The sequence below is a fragment of the Hemibagrus wyckioides genome, linkage group LG22 (assembly GCF_019097595.1).
Source record: "Hemibagrus wyckioides isolate EC202008001 linkage group LG22, SWU_Hwy_1.0, whole genome shotgun sequence".
NCBI lineage: Eukaryota > Metazoa > Chordata > Actinopteri > Siluriformes > Bagridae > Hemibagrus > Hemibagrus wyckioides.
The window spans coordinates 18,392,071-18,414,860 of record NC_080731.1 but is presented as its reverse complement, the minus strand read 5'-3'; the positions used below and the strand labels follow the sequence as shown (position 1 = coordinate 18,414,860).

Below are 22,790 nucleotides of genomic sequence, written 5' to 3'. Positions count from 1 at the left end.
TTTGCTCTTTGTTAAAGTGTAGCTGTTGGGCAGTTATACAGATACAGTTATACAGATACAGTTGTAAAGCAGGTTGGATTTTTTTTCTGATCAGTCTGCATTCCACTTGATTAAAATGTGCATGAATGGATACACAAAGATGTGTACTTCTTTGTTGGGGGTGGTAGGAATGTTAAATAAAAAATGAAAATGTCTTTTTTTTGTCAATTCGGTTGTTTAGTTTCTACAGGTTTTGTAACATTCTAAAGCTCTTAATTCCACAGATACTACAAACTGGTCAGTATATTCACTAGGTTGCTACAAGAGGTACTGTAAGTATTGCATACAACAATAATAAACTTTTACTTTTTTTACTTTTGATACTTAAGTACTTTTAAAAACAAGAACTTCTGTTCTTTTACATAAGTAAAAATCTGTCTTTACATCTTTTACTTGTAATGGAGTAATGTTTGACCAGTAGTATCTGTACTTTCACTCAAGTAAGGAAGTTATGTACTTTGTCCACCTCTGATTATTAGTGGTGCTTGCTATGCAAAGAATCACTATTATTATTCCTCATACTTATTATTATTATTATAATTCTTCTTCTTCTTCCGTACAAATTTTGTCCACTAACTAGTCCCGCACCATTTGTCGTAGACCCACGAATGAGGTGTCAAATCGTGCAGCTTGTTCGGGAAAGATGTGCTATGACTTTTATAAGCGATCGGAATTCCGGTATTCCCGGTACGGAAGCTCAAAGTGGAATTTTTTCCCATAGACCTCCATTATAAATGGTGGAGGGTTCTAAAAGTTTTGACGTCACAAAAGTATTGGCACCCTATGTTTAAAGCTCATGTTAAGGCTAATGCTAAGGTTAATGCTAATGCTAACATTAATGCTAACGTTGATGCTAACGCTAACATTAATGCTAACATTAATGCTAATGTTGATGCTAATGCTAACATTAATGCTAACGCTAACATTAATGCTAACGCTAATGCTAACGTTGATGCTAATGTTACTGCAACATACACATGTGATATATCAAACCGCTCAGCACAATGAGGGGAAGTGAGTGACGTGTGTCCGGTTGACGTCACATCACGTCACGTGACTCCCACCCACGGGAATTATGGGAAATTGCAAAATTACAGCTACATATCAAAACACAATTGAATGAGGGGAATTGAGTGACGTGTGTCAAAATGACGTCAAGTGACAACCCCAGGAATTATGGGAAATCGCAAAATTAGGGCAATATTTACGTGACATATCAAACCGTTCAGCACAATGTGGGGAAGTGCGTGACGCGTGTCCAGTCATCTACTCCATGAACTCGGGGATGAGTTTTCGCACGGTAAGCACCACTCACATTTTCTTCAGGAAATGTACATGTCTAGTTATTATTATTATTATTATTATTATTATTATTATTAAGTAGCTAGATAGTTAGTTACTTTATTCCTTTATTTTTATCTGCTAAAAATGTGCCTGCTATATAGTCCAGCAGTGTTTTCGAGATGTTTTTTCCACTGGAATGGATGGAAAAAGGTTGTATTATTAAAAAAGCGGTTGCTAAAAAGTGACTAAAATGGACTACAGGAGGTTGTCAGGGAAATTAATCATCACACCGAACCTCACTGTGTTTATACTTGTGTTCTAGAAATCATTTTTGCTGATTGTATTCCGGCTTCAAAATGAATAAAGGTTGTGCGCATTTGTTATTACATTATATTATTATTATTGTTCACAGAACTTATTTTCTGCAGTAATTCATACGCCAAAGGAAAAATTCTATTAGCTTTTTGTCACGAGATCCAGGGTGACGCCAACATCCGGGTTATCCAGGAACAAAAATACATCATACCTACAGGGCAAGGTTCTGAAGCCTGGCAGGTTATTCCAAGATGGCGGAAGGAGCTGTTGTTTCTTTTCATTGAGAGATGTTAGACATATTGTTACACACAGTTAACAATGTTTGCCTAATAGAGTCGTTCTTTTAAGGTTTGTTTTTTTTTGTTTTTAGATATTTTGTTGGTTTATTTGTTGTGTTGAGAGATTTATCTCGGAATCTGTCATTCTCTGTAATAGAATCACTCGACATGTGAGTTATGCAATGCGGAAGAAATTGAGGTAGTTACCTTCAAAGATAAAAGAGCGATCCAAAACATTCGTTGAACGGAATAGCCGTCAGTACAATCTTCTTATATATGGATACCCGAAGGAAAATGTCTAAGAGATTTGAAAGAGTTCCAGGCAGTGGTGGTGGCGCAGTCGTGGCAGCAGCGGATGTGGCTCATTGCTTCGGCAAAATGGACACCAGAGGAAAGGACCAGTTTCCACGGCCAGTGATTGTGAGATTTCTGTATGGATCAATAAGAGATGCTTTCTGGAAGGCTACATTTTACAAACAAGCTTTATTGGCTTAAGTGCTTGTGCTTAAGCACAATTTTTCTCCAAATAAATTTATTATTTGGAACAATAGATGTATTCAATATAAAAGTAGTCTCTCCTATAAAAGTTGGTATGCAAATGATATTGTGTTAGACAACTTTTATAATTTAAATGGTAATGTATTATCTTATATTAAATTCTTGGATAACTTTGGGTTTACAGTTAAACCAAAAAGAATATGCTGTTGTATTTGACACCATACCCCAATAAGTTATACCTTTAGTAAGAGCTTCTGAAAGTGATTCTTCTATGGCACTCTTCATATCTTTTAAAACTCTTCCTATGTTTCTAGAAGACATTGATATTCTTAATCATGGTTGTTCTAATAGACATACATCACCTATTGATATAATAGGTGAAACATCTACTCATAAAAGCTTATTTGGACAAATGTATCTAGAAATATAAACTGGAATAAAGCTTGGTGTATTTGTGAAACATACTGTTTAAATAATAAAATTCATGATATACATCCAGCTAAAAGTATGTTTATTTAATTGATTTTTCCTTTGATTTTTGTTCAATAAAAAAAATAATCTTTTATCCATCTGTTTTGTAATTGGTTGTGTATGGAAAATTTTATAAGGAGGAAATATGTTCAAATACTTTTGATATGAATATATTATTCCAGTAAATGTAATAATAGCAATTTTACTTTTTATTATTTTCACATATATAAGAAGGAATGGTCAGGATCCAAGACAAGTTTCTTCAGGAGACTAAGTACTGCACCAGTTTGGAAAACATCCTCCAAAAGCTAGTAATATTTTTCATGAATATACAGTTTTTAATTCATAAATCAGTAGTTTGTACCTTCTGGCATGTTTTTGTGTATTAATCAGTATATATCTGTTTACCCTTATATAATTGGTTCTGATTAATGAAAAAAAGAAAAATTTTGCGGCCCCCTGTTTACTTTTGGGGCGTGGTCACGATCGGGGGGCGTGGTTAGGTTCCAGTGCACAGCGACAAAGTGACCGGAGACGATTCGAGTTTACTGAAATTGAGTCCGACAACACAACACAACACATATGAAACAATTTAATGCAAACATGGAGTCAGATAGTTCATTTCACTTGAAGGTGGGGTATCCCAGAAATTTCAGTCACAAGCACCCAGTCGGTTCAAACGTCAGAGGTCATGTGACATTTCCCGGAAACACACTTCTGCATAGGTCACCGTTAAAATCTTGTTATCGAATATGACGCAAGCTTCAAAACATCGGTGTCTAAAGTAAAATGTCGAGTTTTACCCAAAATTATCTCGTTACTCCTGCAGTCCTGCTTCGAGGTGAACGAGGTGACTCCAATGTGTCACTGACTTTATAAAGGACTTCACTAAATATTATTCATGAAATTGTTTAATTCTGGTTTAAGTCTGTGCTGTAAGATGGAGGACAGCAGCACTATATTAAAAGTTCTGCTTTTTCTCACATTTTCTCTTCATTTTTCATCAGCAGGTGAGTTAGAAACGTAAAAATCTATATTCTGTAAATGATGGTCATTTGTGACAGCAGACTGTCTCGAAATGGATACAAAATGGCGGCAGAAGGAGAAGTCGTTTTTTCTGCGACTTTCAATTGCGCAGTAAAATCTTTATCCTTTAACAGTAACATAAAGATTATAAAACATTTAGCCTGTATACTCATAAATGCTATGAACTACCGTGTTTGCTGCATTTGTCTGTTTCTGTATTTGCCTGTGTGTTTCTGTGTTTGCCTGTGTGTGCTTCTGTATTTCCCTGTGTGTGCTTCTGTATTTCCCTGTGTGTGTTTCTGTATTTCCCTGTGTGTGTTTTTGTATTTCCCTGTGTGTGTTTCTGTATTTGCCTGTGTGTTTCTGTATTTCCCTGTGTGTGCTTCTGTATTTCCCTGTGTGTGTTTCTGTATTTCCCTGTGTGTGCTTCTGTATTTCCCTGTGTGTGTTTCTGTATTTGCCTGTGTGTGTTTCTGTATTTCCCTGTGTGTGTTTCTGTATTTCCCTGTGTGTGCTTCTGTATTTCCCTGTGTGTGTTTCTGTATTTCCCTGTGTGTGCTTCTGTATTTCCCTGTGTGTGTTTCTGTGTTTGCCTGTGTGTGCTTCTGTATTTCCCTGTGTGTGTTTCTGTATTTCCCTGTGTGTGCTTCTGTATTTCCCTGTGTGTGTTTCTGTATTTCCCTGTGTGTGCTTCTGTATTTCCCTGTGTGTGTTTCTGTATTTGCCTGTGTGTGTTTCTGTATTTCCCTGTGTGTGTTTCTGTATTTCCCTGTGTGTGCTTCTGTATTTCCCTGTGTGTGCTTCTGTATTTGCCTGTGTGTGCTTCTGTATTTCCCTGTGTGTGTTTCTGTATTTCCCTGTGTGTGGTTCTGTGTTTGCTTGTGTCTTTTTCTGTTTGCCTGTCTGCGGTTCTGTGTTTGCCTGTCTGCGGTTCTGTGTTTGCCTGTCTGCGGTTCTGTGTTTGCCTGTCTGCGGTTCTGTGTTTGCCTGTGTGTTTCTGTATTTGCCTGTGTGTGGTTCTGTATTTGCCTGTGTGTGGTTCTGTATTTGCCTGTGTGTGGTTCTGTGTTTGCCTGTCTGCGGTTCTGTGTTTGCCTGTCTGCGGTTCTGTGTTTGCCTGTGTGTGTTTCTGTATTTGCCTGTGTGTGTTTCTGTATTTGCCTGTGTGTGGTTCTGTGTTTGCCTGTGTGTGTTTCTGTATTTGCCTGTGTGTGTTTCTGTATTTGCCTGTGTGTGGTTCTGTGTTTGCTTGTGTCTTTTTCTGTTTGCCTGTCTGCGGTTCTGTGTTTGCCTGTGTGTTTCTGTATTTGCCTGTGTTTCTGTATTTATCTGTGTTGGCCCCTGTCAGTCACCATACACTGGCTTTTTCGTATCCCCTTTCATGAATACCAAACTTCAGTCTTTTTCTGACTGCTGTCATGAACATAGGCATTTCCTGTGATTATAGAGCCCATAGATGTCATGCTGTGACTCTTGGGTTTTTCTTTGTATCTCTGAGCATTAAACAGTTTGACTGTAGTCTGAATTTGCTGGGATGCTTTGCTCACTCCTGGAAAGACTGCTCACTTTTTTTGAACTAGTGTGAAGACCCTACATTTATAAACAGTCAAAGGACTGTAGAATGACGAATTTTGAATTGCTTGCTTTAAATGATTGGTTTACTTTTCTTCTGGATATGTTATAGACACACACCTGAGACAAACACCAAACTCTTTTATAGAGATAGTCCCATTTCTTGCCGATTAATTAGTCATGTAAGCTTCATAACATAACATCTATCTCTCTTCTAATAGTGGAAGTAGGAAGGGTGGTGGCTACTTTTCTTCACCTGGATCTGGGTTAACTTGTTTGTTGTGGGTAAAAATAGTACATATTGAAATCTGTTGTGTATTTTGTTGTATGAGGTTATTTGTTGATGTTGAGGACTACACTATGGATGTATTTTCCAGACAATTTTCCAAAGTAATTGTAATTGTATTTGCAGTTGTTTTTCTATTTGTAAATGATTAAATTGTCACATTCAAATGAAACCACAAATCATGTTTTACCCTTGCGTTTTCGTTTGCACAGATCTACAATGTCTGCCAAATTTCAAATCAAACTCCATTTGCCATGTTTTACATTTACATTTCTGGCATTTAGCAAACACCTTTATCCAGAGTGACGTACAAAAGTGCTTTGAACTCTCTATCAACTAACACTTTAACACTGGTTCAGTAGGTCACAGACCTAGGATACCATCAGCCTAAAAACTGTTTTGGGATTTTTTTTTTTTAATTCTTACAACATACAGCAATGAGGGAAAATAAGAGCTAGTTTATGTGTTTCAGGAAGAGATGGGTCTTCCTCAATTGTTTGAAGTCAGCCAGTGACTCAGCAGTTCGGACATCTTGGGAAAGTTTGTTCCACCACCCCAGTGCCAGAACAGAGACCTATATCTACCTCTTACAAGTTATTATACCTCAAATTTGCATAGCAAGTACTCCATTTGATAACTTACTCTAGCCTGTTTGCATTCGCAAAAAACAACCTCCTGAACACCAGCAAGAAAAATGAGTTGATGGTGAACTTCAGCATGAAGCAGGAGAGGAGCTACAACCCCCTCAGTATCAACAGGACCCCAGTGGAGAGAGTGGACAGTATGTGGTACCTTGGTGTTCACATCATGCAGGATATGTCATGGTCTTGTGATATTAACATTTTTTCCCACCTTAGACACAAGGGAGATTTTAAACTAGGCACTTTTACATCTGCACCATTAAGAGCATCCTGACAGGAAACATCACAGCCTGGTTTGAGAACAGCACCAAGCAGGACAGGGAAGTTCTTCAGAGGGTGGTACTATCAGCTGAGTGTACCATCTGTACTGAGCCATGATCTGCAGTCTACCTACAGCAAGTGGGGCTGGTACAAGGCAGGGAGATGGAGAAATGGATCAATTAATCTATCATACCACTAAAACAGAAAGTGTGGTATAATTCCACTGTACATTTGATGCACTTGAAAGTGACCCAGAGTTCACGTGTGGTTAGTGATGAGATTTAATCACTATCTCTATCTTCATTTTTCTTCACTGTCAGAGCGGCACTGACTGGCAACTGGATAAGAAGCATCAAACTTAAAAGGATTCAATTTTATTAACTTACAATGACATAAGACATTTTATATGCTAAAAAATGTATTTAATCTTTTACAGACACACACTCTCTGCAGTTCTTCTACACTGCTGTCACACCAGGAATAAATTTCCCAGAGTTCACTGCTGTGGGTCTGGTGGATGGAGAGCAGTTTGTATATTATGACCGTAACATCAGGAAGATGATCCCAAAGACAGAGTGGATACAGAAGATCAGTGCTGATGATCCAGATTACTGGAACAGAAAGACAGAGTATTTACAGGATCATCAGGACATTATGGTTACAGTAATGAAGAACCTGAATCAAGATGAAGGTAAAACTCAGAGCTTTAATCACCATCACACACTGACTGTACTCTGTAGACACACGTGCATTCAGAGAATGTTTTTTGTTACTTAAGTCAATAATAAGTCAATAAACCCTCTTAAAAACACTGCAGTTGCACCTTCCAGGAGGCAGAAAAGCTTTACTGAAGCTCCAAAGTGAATTCTTGTTTCAAGCTAAACAGAAATGGCAGCCACAATAGACTAACATTCAGTTTATTAAGAAATAACAGGCTTTTGAATTATCTGCTATGCATTTTGTATGTTTTGTATATACAGAAAAAAGATAAATAACCAAAAGAAAGTTAGTCACTATATCTGTTTTAACCTAACGTCTTAACCTAGTCTGTATGACTGCTGGACCCTGCAAAACAATACAAGTGACCCATTATAATGAATAAAATCAGAATTTCCACATGCTGTGGATGAAAATCTGCTTCTCAGTCTGTTGTCAGTTTCACCAGCAGCAGAAAACATGCTCAGATGGCAAGACTTTACTAAAAACCTCAAGAATAATTATCCTAAGAAACTGGAAACATGATCAAATTATTTCTGGTCTAGAATCAACAGTTTAATTAATGTCCTCTCACATACATCTGAAATTCCAGTGCAGTAATTTGTAATATCTAGTAATAAAGGTCTCAGGAAACTTTTATTCTTCCAGCACTTTATTTTGCTATGATTTATACAGATTTACAGGACAGGTTATTGAGCAGATGTCAATAAAGAACTGTGTGTGTGTGTGTGCAGGAAATCATACACTCCAGTGGATGTTGGGCTGTGGGCTTGATAATGGCATCATTAGAGGATACAGTCAGTACCGTTATGATGGAGAAGATTTCATCAGTCTGGATCTGAACTGGAACCTGGGACACGGACATGAATCCTGGACTCCAGCTAATGATAAAGCGAAGAACTTTTTAATGGAGTGGGATCCTAAAGGAGAAAAGGCTAAATACTGGAAGGAATACCTGAGTTATGACTGTATTGATCAGTTAAATAAGTTTGTACTTTACAGCAAAGAGACTATGAAGAGGAAAGGTAAAGTGTGTGATCTGCTCTGTTACTGTAACTACAGCTGTTATTTATATACAGGGGTTGGACAATGAAACTGAAACACCTGGTTTTAGACCACAATAATTCATTAGTATGGTGTAGGGCCTCCTTTTGCGGCCAATACAGCATCAATTCGTCTTGGAAATGACAGATACAAGTCCTGCACAGTGGCCAGAGGGATTTTGAGCCATTCTTCTTGCAGAATAGTGGCCAGGTCACTACGTGATGCTGGTGGAGGAAAACGTTTCCTGACTCACTCCTCCAAAACACCCCAAAGTGGCTCAATAATATTTAGATCTGGTGACTGTGCAGGCCATGGGAGATGTTCAACTTCACTTTCATGTTCATCAAACCACTCTGTCACCAGTCTTGCTGTGTGTATTGGTGCATTATCATCCTGATACACGGCACCGCCTTCAGGGTACAATGTTTGAACCATTGGGTGCACATGGTCCTCCAGATTGGTTCGGCAGTCCTTGGCAGTGACGCGCCCATCTAGCACAAGTATTGGGCCTAGGGAATGCCATGATATTGCAGCCCAAACCATCACTGATCCACCCCCATGCTTCACTCTGGGCATGCAACAGTCTGGGTGGTACGCTTCTTTGGGGCTTCTCCACACCGTAACTCTCCCGGATGTGGGAAAGACAGTGAAGGTGGACTCATCAGAGAACAATACATGTTTCACATTTGGGCTGTGGACAGATTTTCGCTGCTGGCACCATTGAAACCGACGTTTGGCATTGGCACGAGTGACCAAAGGTTTGGCTATAGCAGCCCGGCCATGTACATTGACCCTGTGGAGCTCCTGACGGACAGTTTTGGTGGAAACAGGAGAGCTGAGGTGCACATTTAATTCTGCAGTGAGTTGGGCAGCTGTGGTTTTATGTTTTTTGGATACAATCCGGGTTAGCACCCGGACATCCCTTTCAGACAGCTTCCTCTTGCGTCCACAGTTACTCCTGTTGGATGTGGTTCGTCCTTCTTGGTGGTATGCTGACATTACCCTGGATACCGTGGCTCTTGATACATCACAAAGACTTGCTGTCTTAGTCACAGATGCGCCAGCGAGACGTGCACCAACAATTTGTCCTCTTTTGAACTCTGATATGTCGCCCATAATGTTGTGTGCATTGCAATATTTTAAGCAAAACTGTGCTATTACTCTGCTAATTAAAACTTCACACTCTGCTCTTACTGGTGGAATGTGTAATCAATGAAGATTGGCCACCAGGCTGGTCAAATTTAGCCACGAAACCTCCAACACTAAATTGGCCAGTGTTTCAGTTTCATTGTTTTCAGTTTTCAGTTTCATTATACACATACACACACACACACACACACACACTGAAAGAGTACACACTCTTTCATCCTTGACAACACACGTGCACACACTAGTGTCAGTAAATATATAAATACTACAGTGTTTTAATATTTCTGTCTTTGTGTCTGCAGTTCCTCCTACAGCATCAGTGTTCCAGAAACACTCGCCTTCTCCAGAGGTGGTGTGTAACGCTACAGGTTTCTTCCCGGAAGTAGTGAATATCACCTGGAGGAAGGACGGAGAGGACGTGAACGAGGACGTGGAGCTCAGAGAGACATTTCCCAACCAGGATGGAAGCTTCCAGAAGAGAAGCATTCTGAAAGTCCCAGCTGAGGATCTGCAGAAACACACCTACACCTGCGTGATTCAGCACAGCAGCCTGAAGGAGGAGTTAGTGCTAGAAGTACCAAAAGGTCCTGATCAACTCCACATACAGTATAAACAATAAATCTGATTTCCTGATGCAGCAGATAATAAAGACTCTGTTCTGATTTAACAGGTAGAGGATCAGTTGGAACACCAATTGGTATCATCATTGGTGCAGTCACTCTCATTGCTGTTGTTGCTGGAGTGTTCATCCTGAAGAAGAAAAAGGTGTCTGGTGCAGAACAATCCCATGAAGTCCAACAGAAGGGAACTGAGATAAATCCGTTAAATGTATGTACATGTTAAGTACAGATTTTGATATTTGTATTACATGTAATATATTTACAGTTTAATGAAGAAAGTCAGTACTGACTGTTCTCAGCTCACAGAATTCACACTACTCACAAAAAGTTAAGGATATTCGGCTTTTGGGTGAAATTTCAGGATGCACCTAAATTGCACATGTCCAACTGTTCAGTGTTTCAGTACTTTTTGCATAACTTGCTGTTCTCTAACAAGGTGCTTAATGGCAAAATTCACAACTGGTGTTTGATTCATGAATTGACCAATAAATTTTCTGGTTCAATTAGAATTGGTATTTAAACAGTCCTCTTCATCATGCTGTTCACATTTTGACATCATGAGACCAAGACCACACCTAACAATTGATCAACAGTACCTCACCATTGTGAGGCTTCAAACAGGATGTTCTCAGAGGGAAATGGCCACTGAGCTTAGTGTGTCACAGAGTGTCATCAGCAGGTTGCGACAGAGATACAGAGAGACTGGAAGAGTCACAGAAATGCATAGAAGTGGACGTCCTTTGGCCACATCCCACATTGATGACCGCTTCATTGTGAACAGTGCCCTGCGGAACCGGATGATGAATGCCACTCAACTCCAGGCACATTAAGGGAGGTGAGAGGCACCCAAGTGTCACGTCAGACCATTCGAAACCAATTACATCAGCATGGTCTGCGTGCTAGACAACCTGACCACACCACCAGGCACAGGCATCATCATCTTGCATGGGCCAGGGAGCATTTACGCTGGACGAGGGACCAGTGGGCCTCAGTGCTGTTCTCTGATGAAAGTCGATTCATGTTAAGCAGAAATGATGGCCGCCAACGATGTTGGAGACGTCAAGGAGAGAGGTGTTACAGTCTGGGCAGGTGTGTCTACTCAATACAGAACTGCCCTACATCTTGTAAATGGTACAGTGACAAACCAATACTACCTGAATAACATCATTAATCCAGTCATTGTGCCCCTGCATGAACAACACAGGCCTAATTTCATCTTCATGGACGACAATGCTCCAGCTCATCAAGGTCGCATCATTAGGGAACGGCTGCTGGAGGCTGGGGTACCTCAAATGGAGAGGCCTGCACTTTCTCCAGACCTGAATCCCATAGAAAACCTATGGGATCAGCTGAGTCGCGGTGTAGAGGCTCGTAACCCTGCATCCCAGAACCTCAATGACCTGAGAGACGCCCTTCAAGAGAGGGGAATGCCATGCCTCAGCAGACAATAAGTCGACTCGTGAACAGCATGAGACGTCGTTGTCAAGCTGTAATTGATGGTCAAGGGCACATGACAAATTATTGAGACATTGACATTTTTTGTTGTGGTATACCCACCACTGTTTTTGGCTTTTGTTTCAATAAATTGTTTGAGATGAGGAAATCACCATTGCATGCTTCTACTTAAATGCCCTACTTTCATGATATAATATTACTGTAGCCGAAATTTTTACATTTTCCATAAATTTCACCCAAAAGTCAAATATCCTTAACTTTTTGTGAGCAGTGTATATTTAGTGTAACTATGGTTCTTTTCTGAAGATCAGTTACAGAAGACAGTTTCTTTAATAAGTGTCTGATCATCATCTGTCTTTCAGACTCCACACAGTGACGTTCCAGTCTAAACCAGTAAGTGAGCCTCCACACTGAAGAGTGATTTCCTGCCCAGCTTTTCCTCTACTGAAGCTTCCATCCAGGGTGTGAAGAGTGAATACAGACATCTTTCATGTGGGTTTAGCTCAGACTCCAGAGTAATGAACATTTTCAGTCTTTATCAGAGCTTATGGAGTTTATCTGGGGGATTACACGAGCAGGTGCTGGTAAAAACAGTGAAAAACAAAATATATAGTTTTCTTATTAAATGATAGTTTCAAAATATGTCTGCACTCACCTGCTGATGAAAGATGAACAGGTGAGTTTAGACATATTGGCTAATTGACTTGAAAGATGAAGAGAAAATGTGAGAAAGAGCAGAACTTCAAATACAGAGCCGTTGTCCTCCATCTTACAGGGTAAAAACTTTAACCATACAGAAATAAACAAATTTTATTCATAAATAGTCCTTTATGAAGTCAGTGACACATTGGAAGTCATCACATTATTCACCTTGAAGCAGGACTGCAGGAGTAGTGAGATAATGTTGGGTTTTTACTTTAGACACCAAAGTTTTGAAGCTTGTGTTAAAGTTGCTGATGAGTTTCTAACGTGAACCGTTCATGAATTTCATGAATAAAATTTGGTTAAATTCTTTATCTAGGCAGTGACACACTGAAGTATGTTAAAAAAGGACACCTATAATGTGACAGATGAAAAGTAATATTATTATAAAATGTGAAGGTAAAAAACAGCTCTCAGTAGCTGATTGAGTCGTAGCAGCACCTCACTGTCATGTCAGTGTCACTGTTGTACTGAGAATCTCACAGCACACAAACTTCTGGACTTTTCCCTGATTGTGCAGGACAGAGGGAGGAGTTCAGAGCTTCAGAGGATCACAGCAACACTCAGTAAATGTAAAGCTGCTCTACTCCATATTAATCAGAGAATGAAGTGTTTACCTTAATGACCAAAACCATTTTTATGTAGTCTTAGTCTTTATCTTCAGACAAAAACAGTTATTAGTCTTAGTCACATTTAAGTAATTTTTGTCTTAGTCATAGTTTTAGTCTAGTTTTAATCTAGTTTTAGTCGACGAAAAGTAATTGTATTTTTGTTAAGTTGTAGTCAAACTGCAGTTACTGGCTTAAATTTTGTTAATTTTCTATGTAGTATTTTTCTCTCTTTAGACCAGATTAAGCTTAGGAGAAATTTGGATCAAGATAACGAGCTATATTGACACTGCACTCTTAGCACTTGTACAATTCTACATATCCTTTTTTTCTTAGTTGGATATCAGCCTGCTGTACTGCCCTTGCTCATTTAGAAGGTAGGATCATACATTAAGGATAGGTAAAAGTGGTCTATAGTTCATGTATCAAGTAAAAACCAAAAATGCCTTCTTTAGCTGTTATGGAAAAACAGCATTTATTTTCTGAAACTTCAAATAAATGTGCAATAAACAGACAGATGTTCAAAAGCAGCTGAACATATAGTACTAACATACAACAGACTAGCATAAACGTCTGCCTTGTTGCTAGGAGACACATGACAAATGAAAACAATATGCATTCTAAAATCAAAATATGATCGAATATCTTTCATATCCTCCGACTGGATGAAATCAATAATCTGTCACCAACATACCATCATGGATTTTTTATGCAATCTCTCAACTCAGATATGGGAGCGTCAAATTCTCCAGAATGGAAATAGGGAAAAAATCAGAGCAAAAATCATGTAGTGTATTCCAGCCTTAAGCATACGTACATGCCCAATACCTTGGGGAACTTCCAAATCCATTTGTCATTGTAGAAATAGCTTGCTATCTGCATGCTATTGAACAAATAGGCTATGGCCTAAATAATCTCACTACAGCATGTGATGCAGATTTCATTAGAAACAGAACTGAATGCCGCAGAAAAGTCGAACTGTTGTACAATATATAATTAATTATTATTATATATTATATATTAATATATAATTAAGCATTTTATATTTATGAAAGTCTGGTTCAGAACTATGCAGTAAGGTTAGCTAACTGACGATGTTCATTAACATAAAGCTAAAACTCGCTAGGGAGTTTACCTGTTGACCATCCAGTAACACTGACCTAACGTTAAGAAAAAGTACTTAAATAAGACTAAGTAGTTGAGTTAGCGTGACAGAAGCTGCGTAAATAGCAGGGTGACGCACCTTCAGATGCCTCTTAAGATTCATGGTATTCTTTCCATCTGTTTTATAGCCACAGGGCTTCTCTCCATTTTCTGTGACAGTGCACAATCTTTTTTTGTTTGTTTGTTTGTTTGTTTTTTTACAGAAATGCTTCCATATATCAGTTGTTCATTTTTTTCTAAAGCTTCAGGTGCTAAAGCCACTGCAGCTCGCCAGGCCAGTTGGAGTTTATTTAGCCGACCCACCAACTGTCTGAGATGCAAACGCCCTTTATCCAATGACAGGGACACACATTATGAAAAACGGTTAGCCGATACAAAGAGCTCATTTATATTGAATGTCCGATTCTCCTAAAAAAAAAAAGCATTTTAGTCCAGTCTCGTCTCGTTAACAAAGAAACATCTTACGTTTCGTCATAGATTTTATCAGCAGATATTAGTTTCGTCTTAGTCTCGTCTCCTCTTAGTCACAGAAAAAAATGGTCGTTAACGAATTTTTTTCGTCATCATCTTATGAAATTAACACTGATATTAAAAGTGCTGAATTTGACATGTTCTAACTGTAGTGCAGCAGAAATTCAGCTAGCGCTGGTGTAGAGATGCACTGACTTTATTTTTCCTCCTAAATCATGTCAGTATGTGGACTAAGATAAATCTCCTGTCCATGTGCAGGACATGTGGCTCGTGTTCTGTGATGGACTGGAGACACAGGAAGTGTTTTCTTAAGACAAATTCATTATTATTTATTTTTTTAAGCCACAAACTCCATATGTACAACATCCAGATCCATGTGATGTTTCTTCTGTGTCATTTGGGTTTGTTTAGATTTTAGAATCCAGTGGGGTTTAATGTGGTGTTACATCACTATCAGGAGAATCTCAACAACCAAACCAACACAGTGTTTTACTGATGAAATGAACACAGTTTTATTAATATGTTTTTATAAACCTTCTCATAAGTCAAATTCTTACATCAAAAAACTTCTAAACTGGACAAATTCTCATAAAATCTTCATTAGCTGAATTCAGCAGCTGCCCTTAGACTTGCATTGAGGTTATTAAATTAGATTTCTGATCTTCTTTTCTCAGGGGCTTTTTGGGTTTTGTTCAGTGGTTCAGGTATAGCAGTATTCAGAGTGTTAATTTTTTTTAATGGTTTTTTATGACCAAGTATTTAATGCCTTTATGTAACTTTGTGTTTTGGCTTTTTTAAATGTGTTACAAACAAAACACCCTGTACCTTTCTATATATTTGTGTAAATTTTTGTATATATTTGTATATATCTGTGTGTGTGTGTGTGTGTGTCTGCACATATATTGCCTGATAAACTGCACACTGACTCCATTTACTTAAAAATAAATTGCAAACCAAAGAATTGTGTTACTCTTTTATTTAAAAATTATTGTGTTTTATTTGGAGTTCAAGAGAATCTGTTAGTTTCTGTGTTTTTTCTTTATGTTCAGTAATAATTATGTAACTGTTATGTCACCTTGAAATTATCTTGAAATGAAATGAAATGTTCTGCAATCATTTCAATCTTGCACTGCTGTGATTGGTTAAGAAAAGCCCAACCCACTGCCTTATCTTTATTTCAGAGAGTCTTCAATGGATCGGATCATTATCATTAAGTAAAATAAAAGTCGGTAAAATAAGAGACCACTGCCCAATCTCCAGATTTGAACCCTATTGAAAACCTCTGGAATGTCATCAGGAGGAAGATGGATGATCACAAACCATCAAGCAAAGCTGAGCTGTTTGCTTTTTTGCAAAAAGAGTGGTATAAAGTTCCCCAACAGCAATGTGAGAAACTGGTGGAGATCATGGAGCCAAAACTCATGCAAATCAGGGTTATTCCACCAAATACTGATTTCTTAATGTTATTTAGACAAAGCATTAACACAATTTGTTTACAAATTATTTGCATTTTGTTTTATTTGAGTTATTAAAGCTCTGCAAATACTTCATGATCTTGGGTTATTTTGATGTGATGTCATTTCCTTTAAATATTCACTCTAAATAACAATAGTCATATTTTGAATTTGGGAGAAATATTGTCAGCAGTTCACAAAAACTGAAACAAAACAGTTCATCTGACCAGTACATGAACCTGGAAGAAAAAACATAAGAAACTCATTATTTTGCAGTGGTCTCTTATTTTTTCCAGAGCTGTTTATACTCTATATATATATATATGTATATAAAATGTGTGTGTGTTTGTATGCAAAACAATTTTAAAAAATTAAATAGTTAATTATTTGTCATCTCAGTGTTTAGCAAACCAACTATTTATGCTTTTTAAGGCAAATATAGTAAATATAGTTGGTAGACGCCTTTGTCCAGAGTGAGAATAAGGATTAAGGATTAGCCAATCATAGAGAAGGAGGCGGGATTTACGGAATATGGGTAGGACAAAAAATGACTTGTTTATTCAGACAGGGAGGGTTGTCAAAGTCCTTCCTGTATTTTATCGGAAGTGAGAGGGCGTGAAGACTTCCGGGAGTTACATTTCAGAAGTAAGACACGCGGTTTATTAAAGGATTTATTGAATTTAGTACAAAAGTCGCTAATGTTTACATTTACAGTGTCTGGATCTGATTTCACCGTGAAGGAGTCATTATAAATCACACCGCTTCTCTACAACACTGATGACTCAACACAAACCGGGTGAGATTGTCATTTCTTATTAAAACCGCTTTCATTTAAGTAGATTTGGCTTCAGAAAAGCACACTTTGCTTACCTTACCCTGTACACTTCAGTGTTTTAGTGCCCTTACCCTGTACACTTCAGTGTTTTAGTGCCCTTACCCTGTACACTTCAGTGTTTTAAATGCCCTTACCCCGTACACTTCAGTGTTTTAGTGCCCTTACCCCGTACACTTCAGTGTTTTAGTGCCCTTACCCCGTACACTTCAGTGTTTTAGTGCCCTTACCCCGTACACTTCAGTGTTTTAGTGCCCTTACCCCGTACACTTCAGTGTTTTAGTGCCCTTACCCCGTACACTTCAGTGTTTTAGTGCCCTTACCCCGTACACTTCAGTGTTTTAGCGCCCTTACCCCGTACACTTCAGTGTTTTAGCGCCCTTACCCCGTACACTTCAGTGTTTTAGCGCCCTTACCCCGTACACTTCAGTGTTTTAGCGCCCTTACCCCGTACACTTCAGTGTTTTAGCGCCCTTACCCCGTACACTTCAGTGTTTTAGTGCCCTTACCCCGTACACTTCAGTGTTTTAGTGCCCTTACCCCGTACACTTCAGTGTTTTAGTGCCCTTACCCCGTACACTTCAGTGTTTTAGTGCCCTTACCCCGTACACTTCAGTGTTTTAGTGCCCTTACCCCGTACACTTCAGTGTTTTAGTGCCCTTACCCCGTACACTTCAGTGTTTTAGTGCCCTTACCCCGTACACTTCAGTGTTTTAGTGCCCTTACCCCGTACACTTCAGTGTTTTAGTGCCCTTACCCCGTACACTTCAGTGTTTTAGTGCCCTTACCCCGTACACTTCAGTGTTTTAGTGCCCTTACCCCGTACACTTCAGTGTTTTAGTGCCCTTACCCCGTACACTTCAGTGTTTTAGTGCCCTTACCCCGTACACTTCAGTGTTTTAGTGCCCTTACCCCGTACACTTCAGTGTTTTAGTGCCCTTACCCCGTACACTTCAGTGTTTTAGTGCCCTTACCCCGTACACTTCAGTGTTTTAGTGCCCTTACCCCGTACACTTCAGTGTTTTAGTGCCCTTACCCCGTACACTTCAGTGTTTTAGTGCCCTTACCCCGTACACTTCAGTGTTTTAGTGCCCTTACCCCGTACACTTCAGTGTTTTAGTGCCCTTACCCCGTACACTTCAGTGTTTTAGTGCCCTTACCCCGTACACTTCAGTGTTTTAGTGCCCTTACCCCGTACACTTCAGTGTTTTAGTGCCCTTACCCCGTACACTTCAGTGTTTTAGTGCCCTTACCCCGTACACTTCAGTGTTTTAGTGCCCTTACCCCGTACACTTCAGTGTTTTAGTGCCCTTACCCTGTACACTTCAGTGTTTTAAATGCCCTTACCCTGTACACTTCAGTGTTTTAGTGCCCTTACCCCTTCCCCTGTACAATGCAGTGTTTTAGTGCCCTTACCCCTTACCCTGTACACTTCAGTGTTTTAGTGCCCTTACCCCGTACACTTCAGTGTTTTAGTGCCCTTACCCCGTACACTTCAGTGTTTTAGTGCCCTTACCCCGTACACTTCAGTGTTTTAGTGCCCTTACCCCGTACACTTCAGTGTTTTAGTGCCCTTACCCCGTACACTTCAGTGTTTTAGTGCCCTTACCCCGTACACTTCAGTGTTTTAGTGCCCTTACCCTTTACCCCGTACACTTCAGTGTTTTAGTGCCCTTACCCTGTACACTTCAGTGTTTTAAATGCCCTTACCCTGTACACTTCAGTGTTTTAGTGCCCTTACCCCTTACCCTGTACACTTCAGTGTTTTAGTGCCCTTACCCCGTACACTTCAGTGTTTTAGTGCCCTTACCCCGTACACTTCAGTGTTTTAGTGCCCTTACCCCGTACACTTCAGTGTTTTAGTGCCCTTACCCCGTACACTTCAGTGTTTTAGTGCCCTTACCCCGTACACTTCAGTGGTTTAGTGCCCTTACCCCGTACACTTCAGTGTTTTAGTGCCCTTACCCCGTACACTTCAGTGTTTTAGTGCCCTTACCCCGTACACTTCAGTGTTTTAGTGCCCTTACCCTGTACACTTCAGTGTTTTAAATGCCCTTACCCTGTACACTTCAGTGTTTTAGTGCCCTTACCCCTTACCCTGTACACTTCAGTGTTTTAGTGCCCTTACCCTGTACACTTCAGTGTTTTAGTGCCCTTACCCCTTACCCTGTACACTTCAGTGTTTTAGTGCCCTTACCCCGTACACTTCAGTGTTTTAGTGCCCTTACCCCGTACACTTCAGTGTTTTAGTGCCCTTACCCCGTACACTTCAGTGTTTTAGTGCCCTTACCCCGTACACTTCAGTGTTTTAGTGCCCTTACCCCGTACACTTCAGTGTTTTAGTGCCCTTACCCCGTACACTTCAGTGTTTTAGTGCCCTTACCCTGTACACTTCAGTGTTTTAATGCCCTTACCCTGTACACTTCAGTGTTTTAGTGCCCTTACCCCGTACACTTCAGTGTTTTAGTGCCCTTACCCTGTACACTTCAGTGTTTTAGTGCCCTTACCCCTTACCCTGTACACTTCAGTGTTTTAGTGCCCTTACCCTGTACACTTCAGTGTTTTAGTGCCCTTACCCCGTACACTTCAGTGTTTTAGTGCCCTTACCCCGTACACTTCAGTGTTTTAGTGCCCTTACCCTGTACACTTCAGTGTTTTAGTGCCCTTACCCCTTACCCTGTACACTTCAGTGTTTTAGTGCCCTTACCCCTTCCCCTGTACAATGCAGTGTTTTAGTGCCCTTACCCCTTACCCTGTACACTTCAGTGTTTTAGTGCCCTTACCCTGTACACTTCAGTGTTTTAGTGCCCTTACCCTGTACACTTCAGTGTTTTAGTGCCCTTACCCTGTACACTTCAGTGTTTTAGTGCCCTTACCCCGTACACTTCAGTGTTTTAGTGCCCTTACCCTGTACACTTCAGTGTTTTAGTGCCCTTACCCCTTACCCTGTACACTTCAGTGTTTTAGTGCCCTTACCCCGTACACTTCAGTGTTTTAGTGCCCTTACCCTGTACACTTCAGTGTTTTAGTGCCCTTACCCCGTACACTTCAGTGTTTTAGTGCCCTTACCCCTTACCCCGTACACTTCAGTGTTTTAGTGCCCTTACCCTGTACACTTCAGTGTTTTAGTGCCCTTACCCCTTACCCTGTACACTTCAGTGTTTTAAATGCCCTTACCCTGTACACTTCAGTGTTTTAGTGCCCTTACCCCTTACCCTGTACACTTCAGTGTTTTAGTGCCCTTACCCTGTCCACTTCAGTGTTTTAGTGCCCTTACCCTGTCCACTTCAGTGTTTTAGTGCCCTTACCCTGTCCACTTCAGTGTTTTAGTGCCCTTACCCTGTCCACTTCAGTGTTTAAATGCCCTTACCCTGTCCACTTCAGTGTTTTAGTGCCCTTACGCCTTACCCTGTCCACTTCAGTGTTTTAGTGCCCTTACCCTGTCCACTTCAGTGTTTTAGTGCCCTTACGCCTTACCCTGTCCACTTCAGTGTTTTAGTGCCCTTACCCTGTACACTTCAGTGTTTTAGTGCCCTTACCCTGTCCACTTCAGTGTTTAAATGCCCTTACCCTGTACACTTCAGTGTTTTAGTGCCCTTACGCCTTACCCTGTCCACTTCAGTGTTTTAGTGCCCTTACCCTGTACACTTCAGTGTTTTAGTGCCCTTACCCTGTCCACTTCAGTGTTTTAGTGCCCTTACCCTGTACACGTCAGTGTTTTAGTGCCCTTACCCTGTACACGTCAGTGTTTTAGTGCCCTTACCCTGTAAACTTCAGTATTTTAGTGCCCTTACCCTGTCCACTTCAGTGTTTAAATGCCCTTACCCTGTCCACTTCAATGTTTTAGTGCCCTTACCCTGTCCACTTCAGTGTTTTAAATGCCCTTACCCTGTCCACTTCAGTGTTTTAGTGCCCTTACCCTGTCCACTTCAGTGTTTTAGTGCCCTTACCCTGTCCACTTCAGTGTTTTAGTGCCCTTACCCTGTCCACTTCAGTGTTTTAGTGCCCTTACTCTGTACACTTCAGTGTTTTAGTGCCCTTACCCCTTCCCCTGTACACTTCAGTGTTTTAGATGCCCTTACCCTGTACACTTCAGTGTTTTAGTGCCCTTACCCCTTACCCTGTACACTTCAGTGTTTTAGATGCCCTTACCCCTTCCCCTGTACACTTCAGTGTTTTAGATGCCCTTACCCTGTACACTTCAGTGTTTTAGATGCCCTTACCCCTTACCCTGTACACTTCAGTGTTTTAGTGCCCTTACCCTGTCCACTTCAGTGTTTAAATGCCCTTACCCTGTCCACTTCAATGTTTTAGTGCCCTTACCCTGTCCACTTCAGTGTTTTAAATGCCCTTACCCTGTACACTTCAGTGTTTTAGTGCCCTTACCCTGTCCACTTCAGTGTTTTAGTGCCCTTACCCTGTCCACTTCAGTGTTTTAGTGCCCTTACCCTGTCCACTTCAGTGTTTGTGCCCTTACCCTGTACACTTCAGTGTTTTAGTGCCCTTACCCTGTCCACTTCAGTGTTTTAGTGCCCTTACCCTGTACACTTCAGTGTTTTAGTGCCCTTACCCTGTCCACTTCAGTGTTTGTGCCCTTACCCTGTCCACTTCAGTGTTTAAATGCCCTTACCCTGTACACGTCAGTGTTTTAGATGCCCTTACCCTGTCCACTTCAGTGTTTAAATGCCCTTACCCTGTACACTTCAGTGTTTTAGATGCCCTTACCCCTTACCCTGTACACTTCAGTGTTTTAGTGCCCTTACCCCTTACCCTGTCCACTTCAGTGTTTTAGTGCCCTTACCCTGTCCACTTCAGTGTTTTAGATGCCCTTCCCCTGTACACTTCAGTGTTTTAGTGCCCTTACCCTGTCCACTTCAGTGTTTTAGTGGCCTTACCCTGTCCACTTCAGTGTTTTAGTGCCCTTACCCTGTACACTTCAGTGTTTAAATGCCCTTACCCTGTACACTTCAGTGTTTAAATGCCCTTACCCTGTCCACTTCAGTGTTTAAATGCCCTTACCCTGTACACTTCAGTGTTTTAAATGCCCTTACCCTGTCCACTTCAGTGTTTTAGTGCCCTTACCCTGTACACTTCAGTGTTTTAGTGCCCTTACCCTGTACACTTCAGTGTTTAAATGCCCTTACCCTGTCCACTTCAGTGTTTAAATGCCCTTACCCTGTCCACTTCAGTGTTTTAGTGCCCTTACCCTGTACACTTCATTGTTTTAAATGCCCTTACCCTGTCCACTTCAGTGTTTTAGTGCCCTTACCCTGTACACTTCAGTGTTTTAAATGCCCTTACCCTGTACACTTCAGTGTTTAAATGCCCTTACCCTGTCCACTTCAGTGTTTAAATGCCCTTACCCTGTCCACTTCAGTGTTTTAGTGCCCTTACCCTGTACACTTCATTGTTTTAAATGCCCTTACCCTGTCCACTTCAGTGTTTTAGTGCCCTTACTCTGTACACTTCAGTGTTTTAGTGCCCTTACCCTGTACACTTCAGTGTTTTAGTGCCCTTACCCTGTACACTTCAGTGTTTTAGATGCCCTTACCCCTTCCCCTGTACACTTCAGTGTTTTAGATGCCCTTACCCTGTACACTTCAGTGTTTTAGATGCCCTTACCCTGTCCACTTCAGTGTTTAAATGCCCTTACCCTGTCCACTTCAATGTTTTAGTGCCCTTACCCTGTCCACTTCAGTGTTTAAATGCCCTTACCCTGTCCACTTCAGTGTTTAAATGCCCTTACCCTGTCCACTTCAATGTTTTAGTGCCCTTACCCTGTCCACTTCAGTGTTTAAATGCCCTTACCCTGTCCACTTCAATGTTTTAGTGCCCTTACCCTGTCCACTTCAGTGTTTTAAATGCCCTTACCCTGTACACTTCAGTGTTTTAGTGCCCTTACC

At 40.5% G+C, this 22,790-nt stretch overlaps 2 protein-coding genes across 5 annotated transcripts in view; both read left to right on the top strand.

Annotated features, from left to right (window-relative positions):
• Nucleotides 1–1,045: 1,045 nt before the first annotated feature.
• LOC131343391 (BOLA class I histocompatibility antigen, alpha chain BL3-6-like) lies at nucleotides 1,046–16,231 on the top strand. 4 transcript variants are annotated; one of them, XM_058375044.1, is made up of 7 exons: nucleotides 3,038–3,895; nucleotides 6,242–6,550; nucleotides 7,108–7,362; nucleotides 8,123–8,413; nucleotides 9,884–10,165; nucleotides 10,252–10,409; nucleotides 12,019–16,231. In XM_058375044.1, exons 2-7 carry the CDS (start codon nucleotides 6,472–6,474, stop codon nucleotides 12,043–12,045), a joined length of 1,092 nt encoding a protein of 363 aa, XP_058231027.1. In that variant the 5' UTR covers nucleotides 3,038–3,895; nucleotides 6,242–6,471; the 3' UTR covers nucleotides 12,046–16,231. The 4 variants fall into 4 exon arrangements, with proteins under 4 accessions (XP_058231029.1, XP_058231027.1, XP_058231026.1 ...); XM_058375045.1 differs by having other exon boundaries at nucleotides 3,048–3,895; nucleotides 6,242–6,938; nucleotides 12,019–16,229; XM_058375046.1 differs by lacking the exons at nucleotides 3,038–3,895; nucleotides 6,242–6,550 and adding an exon at nucleotides 1,046–1,339 and having other exon boundaries at nucleotides 12,019–16,229.
• A 359-nt stretch (nucleotides 16,232–16,590) lies between these two features.
• si:ch211-214j8.12 (uncharacterized protein LOC100000539 homolog) overlaps nucleotides 16,591–22,790 on the top strand; it is an 11,609-nt gene continuing 5,409 nt past the window's right edge. Inside the window, exons 1-2 of the mRNA XM_058374840.1 lie at nucleotides 16,591–16,700; nucleotides 16,770–16,851. The gene's annotated coding sequence lies outside the window, so the exon portion shown is untranslated. The remainder of the gene's footprint in view (nucleotides 16,701–16,769; nucleotides 16,852–22,790) is intronic.

Coding starts and splice junctions, on each gene's coding strand:
- LOC131343391 (XM_058375043.1), top strand. CDS start 3,787: ATGAAATTGTTTAATTCTGGTTTAAGTCTGTGCTGTAAGATGGAGGAC. Junction 10,166..10,251: donor AGTGCTAGAAGTACCAAAAG/GTCCTGATCAAC, acceptor CTGATTTAACAG/GTAGAGGATCAGTTGGAACA. Junction 10,410..12,018: donor CTGAGATAAATCCGTTAAAT/GTATGTACATGT, acceptor TCTGTCTTTCAG/ACTCCACACAGTGACGTTCC.